Genomic DNA, 20,860 nt, shown 5'->3' with positions numbered 1-20,860 from the left:
AATATGCGATTGAAAGCAGTTAAGGGAATTGTGAAATATTTTGAGATCAGCAACTCGTCGGCTTGGTTCGAACTAAGAACCAGCTTTTATAGGGATATCAGTGCTTATGACAGGAAGGATGCTTGGAATCCTTATTCATACTCTGAGCGATTTAAAATGCCGTCCACGGCAAAAGTATTCCTGGGTATATCCGTAACACTGATGAACACCAACCAGAAGCTGCAAATAATTACAAAATGCGGGGGAAAATGCGGGTATAGTTTGAAAACAAGTCGTCTCGGTGACCTACCGTTTTTATCTTGTCCATCTACACAGCCTGCGGAGCCTTGTGCCATGAATTGCACCGGCGTTTCGGTGTTTTGAAATGCATAAATCGGCGTTATAATTGTGGGCACTGTATCCATGGTATAAATAAGTAAACTTATTTCAAACTTGCACATGTGAAAGTCAAGCTACAGTCTTCCACATTTTTAAACTGCCTGATATTTGAATGGTTATTCCTATATTCTAACTCAGTAATCTTTAGGATATATTAAACTTTTCATCACCACTAGCCAGTTCGAGATTTCTCGATAAAATTCAAAGCCCTGTTTAAGTAGACCAAAAATTGCTCTGGGTCTTCTGTCATCGGGAAATGGCCCATACGATCCATCATCTCAAACTGAGCACCCGGAATCTTTGCTGCCGCTGCTGCACTTACTTCCGGTGTACAGCTATAGTCATACTCGCCAGTAAGCATATACACGGGACATTTTGAAGTGTCGATGTGTTCCAGCCGGTTTCTGCCGTCCCAGCCTTTGAAGTAAAATTGCAAATCTCCTTGAAACACCCGTGCGGCCTGAGATGAATATATCCACCATATGAGCTGTTTACGTGCCTTCGTTGAAGTTGGGGCCGTCATCCCACACACGCGTTCTGGATTGATGATCGATTCGTTGAAGTGACCACCTAGCTCATAAGGAGGTTGTACCAGCGGCAGATATTCGGCAGCTTCAACAGGGATAACGCCACCTACTCCCATTTCTCGGGCTCGCAAAGCGACCGCAAGACAAATGTGACCGGCCATACTAGCACCAGAAACAATGGGCTGCGTCAGATGCAACTTTTTCATCATCTGATGTATGACTTCGATATATACTTCCTCACTATTTGTATAGCCCTGCGGAACTTGTTTGCAGCCGGGAGACGACCTGCCATGGGCTGGCATGTCGAAAGCATACATGGTGTACCGCTCTTGAAGGTTCTTGTTGTTCATCAATTCATGGAATTGCCGGGAGTCGGCACCAGCTGTATGTAGCCACAAGATATGCTTCGGTCCATGTCCCGAGCACTCATAAAATATCTTGGTTTGACCAAAGGCAGAAAGTTTGAGCCATGTGTATTTTCCCACGATGCTATCCTCCTCCACGATGCCTTCGTCAACATCTTCATCCATTGCTAGTACTGGCTGATTGTGCAGGATTCCCCGAGCGGTTTCAAGGACGATACGCCATACGCTGACGCTCTTGCTAAATGCAGCGATATCGCCTGAAATGCCAACGCCAGACTCGCTTCCAAAAACACGCAGAATGCCCCAGTATGATTGATAGGATGGTTTCGGCTCCAGTGCAAAGAATTCATGCCAATCCTGTGACCTTGCTGATAAGGTGAATTCGGCAACTGTGGAACGACCGAACTGGATGCGAGCGACGCTGGACCGGATAGACACGAGGAGATTTTCGTTAGTGTCCGATGAGAGAATGGAGAATTTAACATCGTGTGCAAGGGTAGCGGCCTTGAACTCATTGTTGCCGTTAAGAGATGTTTCTATAGCAGAAATAAATTGTTCAAAACATGACTTGAGACTCCAGGATGCCATATTGCCAAGTTTGAGAGCGAACGGAGAAGTAGTGAGCAGGGGTATGAATATCGCTGACCATAACCAGGGCTCGCGCAGGTTTAGTTGTCTACATATAGCGGGAGATTCAGTAGTAAACCTCGAACCTCACCTTCTCTGGGGTCGAGAGCGGGGTCGGGTAATAATGCGAAGGCTTCGGCGATATTTTGAGACCGTACTCCGCATTTTGCGAAGGATTCTCCTAGTTACCCCGGATATGTCGGCACGACTATATATGTCCAAGCGGCGATCATTGTTTCCGGCGTTTGTTAGAACATGTGGTCGGAGTATTCGTTTTGATTTCTCGTTTGACCAGTAGCACGCGGGCGCGGTACGTACGATTGAGAGCCACCGAGGAAAAGAGTTCGACTAACACAAAATTGATACTATCTAATAGCAAGTCACGACGATGTTGGCCAGATCATAGATGGTTCCAATTACAATGAAGACTACAGGCTGCATGAAATAAAGTCATAGCAAAGGTTGAAAAACTCGGCATTTAGAAAACCACCCCAACAATGAATCTAAAGCTCTCTGAAGGTGTTCCTGGCGTTTCTGCCGCTGTCTTGCGTTTCAATCACAGATAGCCGATTGCCGATTTGAACACGACTGTGATCCTTTTCTCGTTGCTGAGCGCTCACCGGAGGTTCCATGTTAGGCGCACTTGCTGCCACTGCGGCTCCTCGCGTTGCCGAGGCGTCGATCGGAGGCCATCGATCTGCATCCGCAGTGCTTGCACCTCCACATGCAGTTCTTCGTTCTGAGCCTGAAGAATATTCCGTTCGTGTTTGACATCAATCAATCAATCAAGCAATAGTTCATTTGCCCGATGTAGCTTGCTTTATATACAGCCGCTATTCACGAATGCTGTCAGGCCTGACAGCATAGAGAATGGCTCTCAGAGCCCAAAGTAGTAGTCCTGTAGTGCCTAGTTTGAACTAGAAACACGTGACCCTTTTAGCAAAAAAATGGCAAAGGAAAAATGTTGAGTAAATAAAAACAATAAAGGGGGACGCATCGTATACGCGCTAAAATTGGGGCGGCGTCCTTGGGCTAACCATACATGTTGTACCTCTAGTCTAACAACTGCCTAAGGCAGAATTCTAGCTCTGATCGGCGGCAATTTCCATGGTTGATAGATTGATTACAGGATGGATCGAAATCAGTTTCCTCTCTGCTTTTTATCCTCTTGATTGAATAATTAATGTCCTAAATAGCTACTATAGCCAATCAACTACATAATCTGAGACGTCAAAGAGCGAGCAATGCCACAGAAGTTCATTGCGGCCAATCGTGGGAGTGAGCCCGTCGGCAATTTTCACCTTGGCCCTAGGGGATTTGCAAAGCCAACGGTTTTCGCAGAAAAAGACCGACGAAATAGGTTAAAAGCAGGTTAATGGCGCTTTAAGTCTCGGCCTTGCCTAATTTCGCCTTCGCGGACACCGTTTGACACTTATTGGCAAAATTTTTAATGCACTCTCGGCCCGCCACTCGATGCATCTAGTCCTGTCTAGACTCTCGTTCGCTTCCCCTTGTCTTACGTGCCAAGCCCGAGTTCCATCTCATTTAGTTCCATTTCGTTCCTTTCAATGAATTCTTTTCATGACTTGAGATCGTTTCGAAAACCCTAAAACCTCGAAAGAGGAAATTAGGAGGCTATCCTCGTTGCGAAACTTATGTAGGTGTTACGCAGTTCTGCGAACCCTGTTCCCTTTCAGCGCCCTGACTTGGCAATCAATCAGGCATGCATCTCGAGCCCTCTTTGAGGCCGGTGGATTCATCTATCTTGAATCGCTCCGTCTAGGGATTTTTATCGGACCAGAAGGCCTTTGTGCTTTATAGGCTCGGTCGCATGGCTGTGACCAGATGCGCATTCCAATTGCCGTGCAGCTAGGGGTGCTGGTGCTGTTGACGGCTATCTTGGGTGTCGCTGCACTCGCGATTGCAACGGTAAGCTCTCACTTTTCCCTATGACCCAGTAGATCGACTAATGATCTGCTTAGTGGTTCACCACCTATGATTTTGTAGTGGGGATTGAGTACGTGATGATTCGGGCTCTTCACATTCTTAACTAGGACCTAACCTAGCGACAGATCACAGAGCCTTGAACTCGTTGCGACCATCAAGGCCAGTCAGGTCGCCTCCAACCTGAACCTCCTCGAAACCACCAGCAAGACCATCGCGACGAGAATACTCATCCAGTCAGCCTTGAAACGGTACTATGCGGGAAACAGATCGGATTCGAACTGGGTGGATTCCATCGCTGACGTGCAATCGGCATTGGGGACGCGGGGAGACTTGAGTCTATATCAGGCCAAAATTTATTCAAAGGACGGACAAGGAGGCGTCGAAGCATTACTCAACGTCACCAGCGATACCGCTCCGAACATCACCCTTCCATATGTGGCCGCGAATGGCAGCTCGGTGATGCTGGGAGATGATGGCCTCGGCTATCCTCCTTCGCTGTATCCGAACCTGACATATGTAACTACGGGCGACAACGGTTCTATTACCGCATATGCCTTCAGTGACTTTCCCCTTGGTTTGAATGCCGCACTGGTTTTGGGTCCCCTGAAAGTCAACTCCTCCTTCTCGCTCCTTTCCTTGACCCTGCCTATTGTTAATAACACCTCGGACTCTGATCTCCTGGGATATATGACGTGAGTAGCTGATTTACTGTTAAGGACCGTCGAAGGGTTGATGCGTCGTATATACTAACGACATCCAGTGTGGTCGCGAGCGCAGCCAGCCTACAGAGCGTCGTGAGTTCACGAGATGGGCTCGGGACCAGCGGACAGGTCCTCCTCATTGGCCCTGATCGGCTAGAAAACACCTTCGCTTCTACTAGTCAACCCGCAACAGCCACATCCGCGCCCGACGCAGCGGCCCTTGCTCAAGCACAAGTGCATTATATCTTCGAGCCCACTCCGCTACCTGATCAAGTTAGTAGACACGCTGGCGTATCGACGGATACACCATTTGTCCTCTCTTCATACCCAATGGTCCTCAAAGTCATGACCCAGCCATATAATGACGTGACCAAGTCAATCAGCCGGCTGTCAACTGTAAACGAAAAAGGGTTCGATGTTGCTGTCGGCGCCGCCCGTCCCCAAAACTCACTTGTAGAGTGGATTCTTCTCGTGGAGGAAACGCACTCTGAAGCATTCGCACCTGTTGTTCGACTCCGCAAGATTATTCTTGCTTGTGTCTTTGGCACTGCAGGCGCGATAATCGTCATCGTTCCTATCTTGACCCACTGGGCGGTTGCTCCTATTCGGAGGCTGCGTGAAGCCGCAAAGAAATCAGTCGAGCCCGAGATCGCGCCCCTTTCGATGCGCGAGTTACAGAGAGCCGGACTGGATACCGAAGACGATCACACGGAGACATTCGAAGCTATCGAGGAACATTTGAACGAGAAAGGGTCGCCTGCCACGTGGGTAAAGCGCCTGCCACGCCTGCTTGCAAGACTCAACAGTTCGGCCAGCATTAGCACGGTCCCGACTTCTCGTAATTTCCAAATCCCAGGCAGGGTCAAGGAGCACAAGCATTGCGTAACAGACGAGCTCACGGAACTCACCAAAACATTCAATGAGATGTCGGACGAGTTGACCATTCAGTATAACCGACTAGAGGAGCGGGTAGCCGAGCGGACCCGAGAGCTTGAGAAGGCGAAGCTGGCCGCAGAGACTGCCAATGAAAGCAAAACACTCTTCATAGCCAACATTTCCCACGAGCTCAAAACTCCCCTGAATGGAATCCTTGGCATGTGCGCGGTATGCATGGGGGAGGACGATCTGTCTCGAATTAAGAAATCACTTCAAGTGGTCTATCAATCAGGTGATCTCCTATTGCATCTGTTGAACGATTTGCTCACCTTCAGCAAGAATCAAATCGACCAGGCTATCACGATTGAGAAGAGAGAGTTCAAAATGTCCGATATCCGATCCCAACTGGCCATTATCTTCCAAAATCAGGTTCATGAGAAGCAAATCGACTTTAGCGTCAACTTCGTCTCCGCTGGGATCACTGAGCCCAGAGGTACTTTGTGCCGTGAGCGATCACTCGACCTGGCACACGCAAGTTCTAGCTCAGTACAACCGGGCAGACTAGCCGATATGGTTTTGTGGGGTGATCAACATCGCATCCTCCAAGTGATGATCAACCTGGTTAGCAACAGTCTCAAGTTCACACCCGAGAAGGGAAAGGTGGAAGTACGGATTCGACTTCTCGAAGAAGCCCCCGGGCTTGATAACCAGGTTACCCCGATAGGTTGGTCTCGCAATGATCATCGATTACGACCGCAGACCGCGTCAAGCCTAGGCTCCTCTGTTCCAGACACAGCCGGTGGAACTGAGAATCATCTTGAACCACTGAGAACCACCCAACCCAACCTTCGTCAAGTCACATTTGAATTTGAAGTCCAGGATAATGGACCAGGCATACCCGCCAACTTACATCGACGGATCTTTGATCCATTCGTTCAAGGTGACCTGGGGCTAAATCGCAAATACGGCGGAACTGGCCTGGGGCTCAGCATTTGTGCTCAATTGTCCCGTATCATGGGTGGTGATATTTTGCTGGACAGCGAGGAGGGCAAAGGCTCTCGTTTCACATTGAGAATTCCACTGGGCTTTGTCAAAGAGTTGACACCAAGTTTGCGGACATCTAGCATTCCAGGGTCTCGAACCCCGAGTGTGCTGTCTTTGGAAGATTTCTCCCACACTGCACGAACGCCCTCGAATCACGGCTCAGTGAGGAATGAGACCCATGCGCCTGCTCCAGGGTTTGAGAAGTCGGAAATTCAACCACGCTTGGTTGGCTTTAGCCAACCTTTCTTCGCCCCTACCGTTCCTTCGTCTCCTGCTTCAAATTCAAACAACATTCCTCCTAGTCAGGTGCCAACCAGCAAGGGAAACGAGTCCAATAAGATTCAAGTATTGGTGGCTGAAGACAACACTGTGAACCAGGAAGTCGTGAGACGGTATGTTCTAAATGCCTACAAGCAATGGGATGGAATTTATTGCTAACCCTGACCAGGATGCTTGCGCTTGAAGAGGTTTACGATGTGACAATTGTCAAAGACGGCCAGGAAGCATATGACACCGTTAAATCTCACATGGATAAAGGCGAGGTCTTTGATCTTATTTTCATGGACATCCAAGTAAGTTTTTCACGGCGATGTCTGTCGTCATTAATGATGCTCATTATTGTAGATGCCGAATCTTGATGGTCTTCAAAGCACACGCCTTATCCGACAGATGGGCTACTCAGCCCCCATTGTCGCCTTGAGTGCATTCGCGGAAGAAAGCAACATCAAGGACTGTATGGACTCGGGGATGGACATGTTCATAAGGTTAGTAAATGCATCCTTATCCATTTTTGACTTAGTGCTAATTGAAACAGCAAACCCATTCGCAGGCCTGCATTGAAGCAGGTTCTACGCAAATTTTCGACAATCATTGAAGAATCTGATACTGGATCTTGATGCATTCATTCAAAACCAAAATTGGACTCGGCGTACGTAATTCAAGTCCATATTCACATGTACTATACCAACAGGCTACCTCCGTTTGTAATAAGTCTATTTTCTATCTCTTCCACACATTCTCCCTATTCCCGCCCTATTCTTTTGGATTTCTTGACGTTGAATCGAAGCACGTCAGCTGGGCTGCAACTTAAATCATGGGTCGGCACTTTAGTCTCGCGTAGTTTTCGCTGCATGACGCGAAAGCGATAAACTGTCTTTGACAGTCTCTCAGCTCGTTCGTTTTTTCAACGCGGTCATCGCACAGCGTTTCGAATATGGACTGCTATGCGGTCCCAATCATGCCTTCTCATCGAGGTAGAGGTCCGGCTTCTCTACAATCGTATGCAGAATCTCGGGGAGTAAGTGGTGCTCAAGCCAATCCGGCTCCAGAGCTGGAATGGATTCAATGCTGCTGGTGCTAAGCTGTCCATTTCAGTGAAAGAAGCAGACTTGACCTAACTACAGACATTGCAAAACTCAAACAATGCTTTACTGTTTGTTTTGTTTAGAGACACGAGGTGTGTGGGGTAAGGGCAACGTTAAGCGGACAGCGGTTAATGACTTGCAAGCTCCCATGCTCATCTTCAATTCCGACAACACCAATTAAATCATCCAAAAGTCTCATTCAATGTAGCCCAAATCACGGAATGCTCTTTCTAGGATCTCTTGGATCGTTTTATCTTTCCGTTTGGTATATTCCATCATCGAATCTCCAGCTAAAGCCGTCTCTTCAGCCGCTTCGCGTTTCACTTTGGCATACAGTTCTATATCGGCTGGCGTTTTGAGTAACCATTCGCGAAAGATACGATGTCGGACAACCTCGGGCGAGTCGGGGCCCCACACGTGGAGATTGACGTGATAGGCTTTGGGCCAATTCTCCACGAAAAACCGGTGCTGGTGCCATCGCGGCTCGCGGAGGAGGAACCGGAAGCCTGCCTCTTCCAGAGGCTTCACATAGGATGCCTCATCCGTTGCATCTTTCAGTGACAGATCAACATCGATAATGTCTTTAGCTGGTAGGCCAGGAACACTGGTAGAGCCGGAATGAGCGATATCCAAGATCAAGGGCCCCAAGGCCTTTTGAATCCGCTCTTTGACGTCTTCGAACCGGTGCGGCCATTCTGGGTTGGGCTCAATTATGGTAATGGGAGGGTGTACCGTTCGCCATGCTATACGCTCCACGAGCTCCGGTTGGTCTTCGTAAGGCGCGAGAATCTGCGCAACTGTAGCGGGCATTGTAGAAATGTTGGTGGTTGACTCCAACGGGTGGAGAAAGGAAAGGAAATGCGAGACTTGAAGAAAGCCAGGCGGCTTGGAGATGCGGCCTACTCGGCCAGAATTGAGCACTTTCAGAAACGACTCATAGTTAGGGGTGCTGGTTTGACGGATGGATTCATCCCAGAGTGAAGGGCAAGATAACCCGTCTGATGGGGCATAGATAAAAGTTTGGGGGGGCCTCTAGTAGGGGCTGGGGGCCTGACTGACAGCCACAATCTCCACGTGCGTGGGGCAGCGCGACAGAATGCTTAGGTAACAAACATTATGCTTCGACATGCTCATGGGGCTATGTCGGACTGAATAAAACCTGACTGAAAGTAGATAGCCTTTCCCCTTCGTGATCTCTCTCCTTGTCTGACTTCCCCTGAGCTCCTTGCGCCCATCACTTAGCCAGGTTTCTGGTTAGCTCGAACAGGCCGCCACTCTCAGACCTACGCGTCCTCCTTGTGCATCGCAAACTGCAACTGCTTCTCAGTAGCGCGCTCACCCTTCTCCATCTCTCGCCCTTGAGCGAAGCCGCCCTTTGTCTTCCAGGCTGGAGTGTTGAGAGCAAAGATCTCCTCGACCTCTTCCAGCGGCTTGCCGGCTGTCTCAGGGAAGCACAGGAAAGAGTGAATTGCCATGACAGTGCAAAAGACACCAAAAACTAAGACAATGTTAGGCAGGGTTCCGACACGAGAGCAAGTAGGGGCTATATCGTTGGATATGCACTGACCAAGGTAGGTTTTCCAAGCAATATTGACAAACGCTGGTGGAGTGAAGTATCCAAGCGCAAAATTCATGGCCCAGCAGGCTGCAGTAGAGATGGACACGCCCTTGGCACGGAGGCGAAGAGGGAACAGCTCGGGCGGGTATGTCCACGACACGGGGCCCCAGGTTGGGGCAAATGAGGCTACAATGAGATACGATGCAGCAATGACGGCCTTTGACGCGTGCCCAGAGATCACCCACGACTCGGCAGAGACATGGTGCAGACCTCCTGGCGGGGCAGCATGGCCGTAGGTAGCGAGAATACCGGCCGTGGCATACCACCAGATGGACAGGGATATTGCACCACCTACAAGAGCAGGGCGTCGACCAATGCGGTCAATGAACAGGAGAGCTGGAATTGTCATGCAGACATTGATCACGTAGTTGATTGATGATGCGATGAGCCCGGCATTTCCAGAGAGGCCGGCCTAGAGAAAAATGGTCAGCACAAAGCGCGTCGTTGGAGGTCGCGATTTGAATGGGAAGCAGCTTACCATGGCGAAGACGTAGGTAACATAGTACATGATGACGTTCATGCCGGTTAGCTGAGACCAGAACTGGGTGAATATGGCAATATGCGTCCGCCAGATCATGTTGGGCTTGACTAGCTCTAGCCAGGTCACATCGGCGTTCTCTCTCTCAAACTGGCAGAAGTCCTTGATCTCTTGCATCTCTGAGACGACAAAGGCGTGCGTCTTATCGCCCTTGGCATGCACCAGAGCAATGACATCCTCGGCCTCCTCCCACCTGTCCTTTTTGGCCAGCCAGCGCGGCGACTCGGGAAGCAGGAACATGGCAAAGAACAGGAAGATGGCGGGGATCATCTGCAGGCCCCAGGGGATCCTGAACGCGGTGGGCGATGGTGGGTGCTCGTGGGTGCCTATGAAGGAGCACCCATAAGAGATGTAGTACATGATGAGGATGCCCCAAGTAATAGCCCACTGTTGGGCGCCGACGAGGCGGCCACGTTTGGTGGGAGGTGCAATCTCGGTGATGTAGACGGGGACCTGGGCGGAGCATATTCCGACGGAGATGCCGTTGATGATGCGGCCGACGATGAGCATGGGGATGTTCTGCGCGGCGCAGACCAGGACTGAGCCGACACACCTAAGCTGGTGGTTAGCACAACAACAAGATAGAAGGTGGACTAAGGGCGTACCAGATGACGGAGCCAACCTGAATAGACGTCTTGCGGCCGAAAATGTCAGACAGGGAACCAGAGATGACCGCGCCGAGGAACGAGCCCCCGGCCATGGATGCAACGATGCCGCCCTGGACATCTGGCCTAGGGCCAGCACACTGCTGAACGTCTTTGGTCGGATCGTATGTCTCGGGGTACTGGTTGAAGTAGCAGAGAAATTGCTGTGTGGAGATGCTGGAAGGGCGTGGTGGTCAGTATGATGTCGGGGGGAGGGCAGCTATTACCTGCTGCAGGACTTACATGGCAGACATGGAGGAGATGTCAAAACCAAACAGGCCACCGCCAACAATCGCGACGGCGGCGATGGCGTAGATGTTGCCAATGGGCTTCATCTTGAGGACGCTGGAAGAGTGACCTGATGGAAGCGATAGTTGCTTATCACTTGGAGGACAGAGGGCCTCAGAAAATGAAACTTTTGGCTCAAATCATCCGGGACCATGAAGTACTGATTTCACTGGGGGAGGAAGCGGCCCTCATATACTTCGCCAGGCCCGGATGCCTCAGAATTTGCTTCGTCCCCTCCAGCCAAATTAAGTCTGACCGCGATATTAGCTAGGGCATACTACAGATGGAACGCATCAATACTGTATGCCGGCTGCTGAGTCCTCTGGCAGAGTCGTAGCCAGTTACCGCTTCAGGCCAGGGAAATACCCGCCTTGGCAGATGAAAGCCGATTGAAGAACTGTAGTCAATTTCCTAGTCCTCTAGATCGGGGCTTGAGTACGCATCTGCTTCTCCGCATCTTCCCTAAATGGGAATATGGGGCCGACTCGATGTGCGGGGAGGCCAAGATCACCAAAAATCCATCCGACTAACGATGCTTTGCGAGCAAGTAATGCCCCGAGTGGCATCAGCTGCGGGACTCACTGCTGTTGAGCTCTGCTGGGTGACTGGCGGCCCGCCTATTAATATGTGAGTGAGGTCGCACTTTTTGCGTGATGTCGATCGCCCCTCGCCTTGCGTTCAAGAGCTGGTTTGCATGTCAATTCCAGAACCAGAATAGGGATCAAACAAGCTAAAGGCCCATCACACGGATTTTCATCCCAGCATGGTGCGATTGGAACTCGGTGGGGTCGTGTTGGCTGCCATCGTCAACATTGGAACTGTCTCTGCGTCAGACAATGGCCTCGCCCTCACTCCCCAAATGGGATGGGTATGTCTCGACATCTGGACCACGATAATCGGCCGACCTATGAGTGGCTGGGCTAACACCTCTTCAAACAGAACACCTGGAGCTCCTTTGGCTGCGATCTCGACGCCAGTGTCATCATGGACACGGCCAGGCAGATCGCGAAGTACGGCTTCAAGGACATTGGCTACGAATACATCATCCTGGACGACTGCTGGTCCGATGGCCGCAACGCCACCGGCTACCTGCAACCCAACATGACCAAGTTCCCCGACGGCATTAAAGGCCTCGCAGACCAGATCCACGACCTTGGAATGAAGATTGGCATCTACTCCAGCGCCGGCACCCTAACCTGCGCACGCTACGCCGGCTCTCTTGGATACGAGGACAAGGACGCCGCTGTCTGGGCTGAATGGGGCATCGACTACCTCAAGTACGACAATTGCTTCAACGAGGGCCAGGAGGGCACGGAGAAGCTGTCTTTTGACCGCTACAATGCCATGAGCATGGCTCTCAACAAGACCGGCCGGCCCATTCTGTACAGCATGTGCAACTGGGGTGTTGATGGCCCGTGGCTCTTTGGTCCCACCATTGCCAACTCATGGCGTATCGCTGGAGACCTGATAGACACTTTTGACCGGGATGATCCGCAGTGCCCTTGCGTCGAGAAGGAGGGACTGGACTGCAAGGTTCCCGGCTTTTACTGTTCCTTGATGAACGTCCTGAACAAGGTCGTTTACTTCCCCTCCAAGGCCTTCCCCGGAGCTTGGAATGACTTGGATCTCCTCCGTAGGTCTCACAATCGCAACTTCCATCCCTTCAGAAAGAAACTTGGAAGCTAACTTCTCCTGTAACAGAGGTTGGCAATGGTGCAATGACGGACGAGGAGTACATTACGCACTTCTCCCTTTGGGCAGCCATGAAGTCGCCCATGATCATGACCAATGTCTTTGCGAAGATTGACGGCCGCACACTATCAATCCTGCAGAACACGGCCGTGCTAGCCGTCTCGCAGGATTCGGCTGGCTCATCCGCGACCCGCCGGTGGCGCTACTACGTCGACGACACCGACGTCTTCGGCCAGGGCGAGATCCAGCTCTTCACGGGCCCTCTCTCAGGCGGCGACCAGCTGGTTCTGTTCCTCAACGCGGGCACAAAGGACCGCGAGATGAACGCCACGCTCAAGGAGATCTTCTGGGAGAGCGGTGTGGGTGGCACCGCGTCGCAGATTCAGGAGGCGTGGGACATTTACGACTTGTGGGCGAACCGCATGTCGAACACCAGGGCTGCGGGTATCATTGCCGGCAACGCGACAATTCCGTTCAACATGACTATCCACGGTGGCTCACCCAGAGAAGTCTACGCGCAGACACCGCCGTCGAATAGCACGGCGCTGATGGGCACCCATGTCGGGGCCGTGCAACCTGGCGGTAAAATCACGGTGCATGCGAAAGCCCACGGTGTGGTGATGCTGCGCTTGAGGCAGCAGGCTGATGGGAAGAAAGATGAGCTCTGAGTAGTCACAAGCTTGGGGTAGCTTCTAGTATAATACCAATAATTATGAAAAACTTTACATCTCTGTGGATTAGTTTATTTTCACCAGGTGGTACGAACCATGGATTTGGATCTCAGCAACAAGCAAGAGTCTGTCTGTTTCCGCCTCTGCCTCCATTACTATGGATGGTAGAACAGGATAGTTGGGCAGCATTATTGCTGAAAACTCAGAGTTTTTTTTTTAGACTCAAGAATTGAACTGCGGTTGTGGTTAAGCTTGACTCGTAACCGGAAGAAAAATTTAACAAGCAGGCCCTTGGATTATTGTATCTCTTTCGAATGGAAGAAACGGTGTTCAGGTTTTGTTGTAGAGGCCATGGTTTATGCCAGCGGCATTGACATCTGCCCCATGGTCGATAAGAAGCCTCGTTACGACCTCGTGGTCATTCAATACGGCCCGAGAAAGCGGTGTCCGTCCCCAATGGTCACTAGCGTTGATATCTGCTCCTTGGTCGATAAGAAGCCTCGCTATAACCTCATAGCCCTTCTCTGAGGCCCAAGAAAGCGGTGTCCGTCTAGAATGGTCACTAGCGTTGACTTCTGCCCCTTGGTCGATAAGAAGCCTCGCTATAACCTCATAGCCCTTCTCTGAGGCCCGAGAAAGCGGTGTCCGTCCCCAATGGTCACTAGCGTTGACTTCTGCCCCTTGGTCGATAAGAAGCCTCGCTATAACCTCATAGCCCTTCTCTGAGGCCCATGAAAGTGGTGTCAATCCAACTTCATCGTTCGCGTTGACATCCGCTCCTTGGTCGACAAGAAGCCTCGCCATAGCTTCATAGCCATACGTTGAGGCCCATAAAAGTGGTGTCGATCCACATTCATCGTTCGCATTGACATCCGCTCCTTGGTCGATAAGAAGCCTCGCTACAGCCTCATGGCCATTCATTGCGGCCCATGATAGTGATGTCAATCCAGATTCATCGTTCGTGTTGACATCCGCTCCTTGGTCGATAAGAAGCCTCGCTACAGTCTCATGGCCATTAATTGAGGCCCATGAAAGTGGTATCGATCTAGATTCACCGTTCGCGTTGACATCCGCTCCTTGGTCGATAAGAAGCCTCGCTACAGCCTCATGGCCATTCATTGCGGCCCATGATAGTGATGTCAATCCAGATTCATCGTTCGTGTTGACATCCGCTCCTTGGTCGATAAGAAGCCTCGCTACAGTCTCATGGCCATTCATTGAGGCCCGAGAAAGCGGTGTCCGTCCCCAATGGTCACTAGCGTTGATATCTGCTCCTTGGTCGATAAGAAGCCTCGCTATAACCTCATAGCCCATCTCTGAGGCCCAAGAAAGCGGTGTCCGTCTAGAATTGTCACTAGCGTTGACTTCTGCCCCTTGGTCGATAAGAAGCCTCGCTATAACCTCATAGCCCTTCTCTGAGGCCCATGAAAGTGGTGTCGATCCATTTTTATTGTTCGCGTTGACATCTGCTCCTTGGTCGATAAGAAGCTTCACCACGACTTCGTGGCCAAGTCCTGAGGCTAGTGAAAGAGGCGTTTGACCTCCTCTATCCACCCCATTGACGGTCGTTCTTGTTCGGAGAAGTAACTTAACAATCACTGCCCGACCGTCCTGAGCAGCCCAAGATAGCGGTGTTCGATTTTTATATTCCTTCAAGGCTTGCCTATAGTTGAGGCCCTCCATAATGTCGACTCCGTCATAAATGTTCGAAGACGAGTTCAAAAGAGCCGCAACAGTGTCTCTGTTACCACTGGCTAAAGCAGCAAATAGCGGGTACCTATATCTCTCCCCAAGAACATCGATGTCTGGGTCCTCTTTAAGCCTTGTACGGATGAGCTCGGGGAGTCCTCTTTCTGCGAGGATGTAGAAGAGGTTTGCTTCTCGGCTATATTTGCGAATCTTGAACTTTTCGAAGAGATTGTGGATACTGACCCAGTGGGGAATATCAAAGAAAGACAGAAAATCGTCTTGAGGAACCACTTTGGCCGCAGCGTTGGCATGGTAGAGGATATGCTGACAGGCATACTCCAGAAACGGGTACTTGTTCGAAATTTCCGTCCGACTATTCGATTTTGGCTCCGACAGCTGGTGGCTAACAAATGTTCGCACAACGGTATGAGTCATATAGATGTTGCAACAATGTTTGAGTTTCTCATGGCTTAGACTTTCCCAGTTGAACCCAAGTTCGGGCCACAACTCATGCAGACCGTTGTCTTTGATAAAGAAGTCTCGAACAGACTCGTGAATGAATTGAACTGATGGCCGCTCGGATTTTGTGACCTCAGCAAGTCCCTTTGAGCAGCTAATAACATATCTATGACATCGGGAGACGCTGCCACTTGTAGCTGGGACTGAGACATCTGGGATTTCGCTATCGACGTAATCAACCATACCCTGCGATGTCAAACCAGACCAGAGAGCATGATAGAACTCCTTCGGTTGCAAAGGCCGCTTTGCGCAAAGTATCCAGAGAATACAAAGCAGAAGTTCTTCCATATTCTCATTGTCACGTCTCAAGATGTCTTTGAACAGGTCGCTCAAATGACTTGGGATTTCTGCGAGTCTCCTTCTCAGGGCCATTGCACCTCTACGATACTCTTTGTTGAGAATATCGACAACTAGTACGACCCACATGAAAACACCATCAGCTTTACCGAGAATTTGGGGTCGTAGCTCTTCGAAAAGCGCAGTGTCTTCGATTCGGAGGCGGCTCGAGACATAAGCCTCCAAGTCTTCCGCATGACCCGGCTGATGCTCTAGTGTAAGTCGAATTCCCCGTTGAATGGTAATGTAGGGATAATGTCGACTAGAGAAGCAGATTCGGAGCGGCACCCCTTTGGTCACGGAGTGTTCTGCAAGGTCCTCAAAGTACTGGATCATGTCCACGACTTGTTGTTCATCACACTCGTCGAGCGCATCGACGAAGCAGGTAAACGAGCGTTGACCGAGAGCAGACACCGCGTTGAAAAGGAGGTCCTTGAGAACATTCAAGGAAGGGCAGGCATTCTGGCATTGGGAAACGAGCTCGGGATCGTCCAAAACCGTCTGTAAGTCAGGGAATCCTTGAAGCAGCTGAAGCAGCAATGATCGATACATCCCGGAAATTGACTTTTCCAACAGTTCGCCACGAGCGTTGAAGAAATAGGAGGCACTGATGGCATTATTGTGGCGGGCCTTGTTCCTCATGCTCAAGTATGCGAACTTCATGATTGTTGACTTGCCAGCACCGGGCTTACCACTAATCCATAGAAAACCATGATGTTGCGTCAATTTTGCTGGATCCAGCCACGCTTTGTAGTCAGGATGACTGTGGAACCATCGACATGTTTTGGCGTGAGCCGTCTCAATGCTTGATTTACGAGCATCAATTTGCTCGAACTTGAGAGAATCTAGAAAGCTCGCCCGTTCTTGCGATGGACAATGATCTACATATTTGGTGTGAGAATGAGCCCAAGTAATTCTCAAGACGACCAAGCTTACTTACCAGGATTGAGTACGTCTGCCTCTTTTCCATACGCTTCGATCACAGGTAGTTCTTCGAGCAACTCCCTTGCGTATGCGGCTGCAGTTGCTGCAGCATATTTTTGCCATTCTTTGCTCTTATGAGAATCAGCGTAGTCGCAGATCCCCCGGATTGGTAGACAAGGTAGAATATCCATCAGGCCAGCAGCCTCCATTTCGAAGCATATGACATTCAGTTGTCTAGCAACTTCGTCCCGGATAACGCCGTTTTTCATGACTTGGCTCCCTGAAGCGACCGCACCGTAATGAACCATTGGATCATCCGACATCCTTGCGGTTCGTGGCACCAGCTTTGAATGGTCGCATTCGTCACAATTGACCGCTGAACCTTCGTGATGATACGCCGCGAGGAAGAGACGATCTGGTGATCTCGGATGACCGTACCCATATTCTTCTAGCTTCTGCTGTAGGATAGATGGGACTCGACTCGGCCCCAGTTCGTGTTTCGCACGGAGGGTAGACACGACTGTCCCAAGCAATTGGTGAGGAAGCCTAGGGATCCCTGTATGCTCCAACTTGCCGTCTCTGACGATTTTTCCAAGATCGGTTTGCATCACCCTGCTTCCGACAACGATGTCACCCAATCGTACATCAACCTTACCCGGCACGCCACCACCAATCCCGACCATCAAACCCACTCGGATTGCGGTGAACGTTCGCCTCGTATTTGTCACGACGTTTGCCGCGTTAATTATTCCATACTGGTCTGACGGTAAACACGCAATAACGACATTGTGTCCCTTGATGCTTCCCAGTACGTAAGTGTTGCTGTCGTCTGCATGGATAGGCAGAGATTCGTGAATCTCATCTAACACGGCTTGAGCCGCTGCCATCTCAATAGGCAGCGCGCATATCCAGGCGATGGTGTATTGATCGCGTCGCGGGGAGGGCGAATCGCCATGGTGGAACATCTTTTGTCGTTTTGGCAAGTGAGATAAGCTCTCAGTATGTTCTCCTCTCGGAGAGATATCCATCTGGCGACGACTTAGGAGCCACAACTTGGCTCGGCGTGTAAAGATCTGCAGGGGTAGAGACTGGTGAATAGTAGGAAAGAGGTCTGGTAAATGGCGATTATCGCAAGTATTGCCGGCCAGGTTTTCTTTGCGTTTGGTAGGATAAACGAGAAAATTGACCACGCATCAGGCAGCTACAGCAGCCCCTGGGAGTGCGATGGGGTTACTTCATAATCAGCCTCATGCCTTGAGTGGCCAAAAATCAGGCTCTCGTTTTCGTCTTCTGATTCGTCTATTCTAGTCTTGGCTGATTGGTTAATTGGAGGTGGCTGGAGGTCCGTCTGCAAGCTACTGCCACTTGGTTAGTTGGCGGTTGCAGGGATTGTAACAGCCAGGCGCCAGCCAAAGGAGGGACCTCTCATGCCCACGTTCGGCCTTCGGAACAAAGCATCAGTTTCAGCGCTATTGGTTTATTGCTGATACCCGAAGAGCAAGCTTGTGCAATATATATTATTGCAGAATCTAGAATGTTTGCCTCTCTTTCACATTTTAGGTCTAGCTCTATAACATCGCGTTGTGGCTATGTGCAGGAGCCAAGGGGCTGGGTGTTCGAAGATCACCTTGAACTCCAATCATTTCATGCTCCGTGTCAGCTACCCACTTAGCTAATACTTAGCAAAGTGTCCGGTGCCGCGCTGACAAAAAATTGAGGCTATCTGAATTGAGTGCAACAGTTACACCTATACTCAACGCCATGGAGGTGGTTAACATTTGGTAGAGTCGAGTCTGGGTCCTTCACTATGGCCGGGAAACAGTTGCCTGCCTACCTCCCCAATTAGAACAAAGGTCAAATCTCTCGTGCTGCTCGGATGGGATATGGAACTAGAGTATATTGTCGAAATAGGACTTGAGCCTGAAACACTCTAACTAATGACTATGATTTTAACACTGCATACGTTCATGGTTAACAAAATCACCTCCACCACTTTTCGACAATACGGTTTTGGCCTCTTTATAATGGACGTTCTCAGTATCACCGGGGAAGTACTTGGGCCAGCAGTTCCACACAAGAGCTGTTGCAACAGTGGTTGGAATGGCGATCGCCCAGTATATCCAGATCTTGTTAGAGACACTCCAGCCTGAACCGGTGTCGTAATTGAAGAATGACATACTGAAAATTGCGGAGATGAAGGTTGGAGGTAGAAACGTAAGGGTAACAAACGCAAGAGTCTTCATTGTCGCGCTGTCTGAACGTGCAGCGCGGCTTATGTCAACTGTAAGGCCTGCATCATGCTGAGCGACGATATTGAATGCTAGCTGGATTTCATTCTGCAGGCGCTTCTCATTTGATACTGAGCGGAGTCGTATACTGCCAATGTAGCTCTGAAAAAATGCTAATCGCCTTGACATTTCCAGATGAGTTGTCTCCGCTTGACAATCTGTCCATGTGTTGACAAAAATTTCATGCTGTCTAACAATATGCTCAACATTCTGCACTGTCACTTCAAGGGACTCAGTAACATGTATTGAATGCCGAGCAATATCATGTAATTGCCGATAGTTGGGCTGTGGCTTCCAACCTGATGGCGGGGGCGCTTTCTCGAGTTCTCGAACCTGATCGCGGATATTCCATACAGCGCGTTCTTCTAGACGAGAAACCTCTTCTAAAACGCACGAGTACACCCAGAATGGGTCTTTGAGCCGATCTAGGTCGGGGGTCAACAGCGAGTTCCATATATCTTCGGTTGAATCGAACAGGAGAATGCCAGTCTGATTGGTTGAGGGTAGCCATCGCGTGAAAAGTCTGACAGTAGACCAATGGTACTTCAGATCCTTAGTTAAATGCTTGACTTCGAAGTACGCCCATGTGTCTAGTTTTCTTAGCACGCTTTCTTTCTATACACATCTAAAGAACTTACTGAAGCCGGTGATGTTGCCCGCATCACGAGTCGTCTCACAGCCAAAATATCCGTTCGCATTATGGATATGATCGGACCACCATACATGAGGCATGCGAAAGCTATCTATGAACAACTGCCGAGATTGCTGACTTGCGCGGACATGATATTCGCTCGGAACTCTTGTGAAGTTAGTTGTTTGATTTGGATATAGAGAATACCAAAATTCAACGCACACGATGAAGACTTTCGTGTCTTCCGAGATCATTCGTGGTGGACTTGATGGACTATCTGTACGTAGATCTTCCAGGCACACATCCTGTTTTCGCCAACCGTGGTCTGCGCCATCAGCGCTATTGTGGATTGACAGGGTGCTGATAACATACCTTCGTTCCACTGATGAACAGGCAGAGTGGAGTGACTTATATTGCTGTTTTGAAGCATGGTAGTGCTGAAAATTATTTTTACCAAGGAAATTCGAGGGGTGACTCGAGAATAAGAATAAAATGCGAGCGAGTTAGCGGCCTTGGCATGGCTGTGCAAAATGCTGACGCTCCTCACAGTAAAGTAACTTATGCTCCCATGGAAGACTGGTGGATGTTCGATGTAATATACCGGCAATTCTCAATAAGCAAATGTACATTCGACAAAATTCTCGAATTTCTTGCAGTGTACTGAGACTAATCGTGAGATGTTCTTCTTGAACCTCCTTATCACACCGGCGATCTTGACTGCCATGCCACGTCAGATCCCGAGCGGCTAAAAAGGGGTCTAGGAGGCGGAGCACCGAATGAGGGAAGATCGAGTCTAGTCGCGCACGAGTTGTTCATGCACATCTGAAAGTCTCTGACTAGCCTCTCTCACCCGAATTCAGCGAAAACTTTTATGGTCGAATAATAGTTATACTACTGTAGTTTATTGGCGAGCGGCTTTGCACGGCCCTCGCAAGAATCGATCTTAATTGCATAACTTCAACAGGCATGCTGGTTTGAAACTGCTCAGGACTAGATACAATAGATGTTTCTTCGCCCTCTAGGCAAATTCCATGGTGTCTGGGTCCGTTACACTTCTCTCTACGACGCTGACCTGTCTCGACCTTCTTCTCCCGACCGCCTGTTTACGTCGCTCTGCATCTGTGTTCCTAGGCAATTCTGGTGGTCGAATTTGGATTCATCCAGGCAATGCCCGGATCCCAACGTTATATTCA

General features: G+C 49.9%; 7 protein-coding genes across 7 annotated transcripts; 2 read left to right on the top strand and 5 right to left on the bottom strand.

Moving 5' to 3' along the window:
* Nucleotides 1-550: 550 nt before the first annotated feature.
* On the bottom strand, nucleotides 551-1,858 carry N7474_001777 (alpha/beta fold hydrolase; the record flags this gene model as incomplete). Its single annotated transcript, XM_057193192.1, has 1 exon — nucleotides 551-1,858. One exon carries the CDS (start codon nucleotides 1,856-1,858, stop codon nucleotides 551-553), a length of 1,308 nt encoding a protein of 435 aa, XP_057058145.1.
* A 1,884-nt stretch (nucleotides 1,859-3,742) lies between these two features.
* tcsB (putative sensor histidine kinase/response regulator TcsB/Sln1) lies at nucleotides 3,743-7,361 on the top strand (the record flags this gene model as incomplete). Its single annotated transcript, XM_057193191.1, has 7 exons — nucleotides 3,743-3,826; nucleotides 3,880-3,914; nucleotides 3,970-4,536; nucleotides 4,605-6,857; nucleotides 6,914-7,037; nucleotides 7,090-7,229; nucleotides 7,280-7,361. 7 exons carry the CDS (start codon nucleotides 3,743-3,745, stop codon nucleotides 7,359-7,361), a joined length of 3,285 nt encoding a protein of 1,094 aa, XP_057058144.1.
* A 663-nt stretch (nucleotides 7,362-8,024) lies between these two features.
* On the bottom strand, nucleotides 8,025-8,639 carry N7474_001775 (GrpB family protein; the record flags this gene model as incomplete). Its single annotated transcript, XM_057193190.1, has 1 exon — nucleotides 8,025-8,639. The coding sequence occupies one exon, from the start codon at nucleotides 8,637-8,639 to the stop codon at nucleotides 8,025-8,027; it is 615 nt and encodes a 204-aa protein (XP_057058143.1).
* Nucleotides 8,640-9,112: 473 nt separating this feature from the next.
* Nucleotides 9,113-10,964, bottom strand: N7474_001774 (sugar porter family MFS transporter; the record flags this gene model as incomplete). The annotated part of the gene is made up of 4 exons (XM_057193189.1): nucleotides 9,113-9,859; nucleotides 9,926-10,538; nucleotides 10,591-10,806; nucleotides 10,873-10,964. 4 exons carry the CDS (start codon nucleotides 10,962-10,964, stop codon nucleotides 9,113-9,115), a joined length of 1,668 nt encoding a protein of 555 aa, XP_057058142.1.
* Nucleotides 10,965-11,680: 716 nt separating this feature from the next.
* N7474_001773 (glycoside hydrolase family 27 protein) lies at nucleotides 11,681-13,277 on the top strand (the record flags this gene model as incomplete). Its single annotated transcript, XM_057193188.1, has 3 exons — nucleotides 11,681-11,785; nucleotides 11,857-12,550; nucleotides 12,619-13,277. The coding sequence occupies 3 exons, from the start codon at nucleotides 11,681-11,683 to the stop codon at nucleotides 13,275-13,277; spliced, it is 1,458 nt and encodes a 485-aa protein (XP_057058141.1).
* Nucleotides 13,278-13,610: 333 nt separating this feature from the next.
* On the bottom strand, nucleotides 13,611-17,713 carry N7474_001772 (uncharacterized protein; the record flags this gene model as incomplete). The annotated part of the gene is made up of 2 exons (XM_057193187.1): nucleotides 13,611-16,705; nucleotides 16,765-17,713. 2 exons carry the CDS (start codon nucleotides 17,711-17,713, stop codon nucleotides 13,611-13,613), a joined length of 4,044 nt encoding a protein of 1,347 aa, XP_057058140.1.
* A 984-nt stretch (nucleotides 17,714-18,697) lies between these two features.
* On the bottom strand, nucleotides 18,698-19,921 carry N7474_001771 (uncharacterized protein; the record flags this gene model as incomplete). Its single annotated transcript, XM_057193186.1, has 3 exons — nucleotides 18,698-19,626; nucleotides 19,675-19,835; nucleotides 19,890-19,921. The coding sequence occupies 3 exons, from the start codon at nucleotides 19,919-19,921 to the stop codon at nucleotides 18,698-18,700; spliced, it is 1,122 nt and encodes a 373-aa protein (XP_057058139.1).
* Between the last annotated feature and the right edge of the window lie 939 nt (nucleotides 19,922-20,860).

Source organism: Penicillium riverlandense, assembly GCF_028828495.1.
Source record: "Penicillium riverlandense strain IBT 135883 chromosome Unknown utg000001l_segment0_segment0, whole genome shotgun sequence".
NCBI lineage: Eukaryota > Fungi > Ascomycota > Eurotiomycetes > Eurotiales > Aspergillaceae > Penicillium > Penicillium riverlandense.
This window is presented reverse-complemented; position numbering and strand designations above follow the sequence as displayed.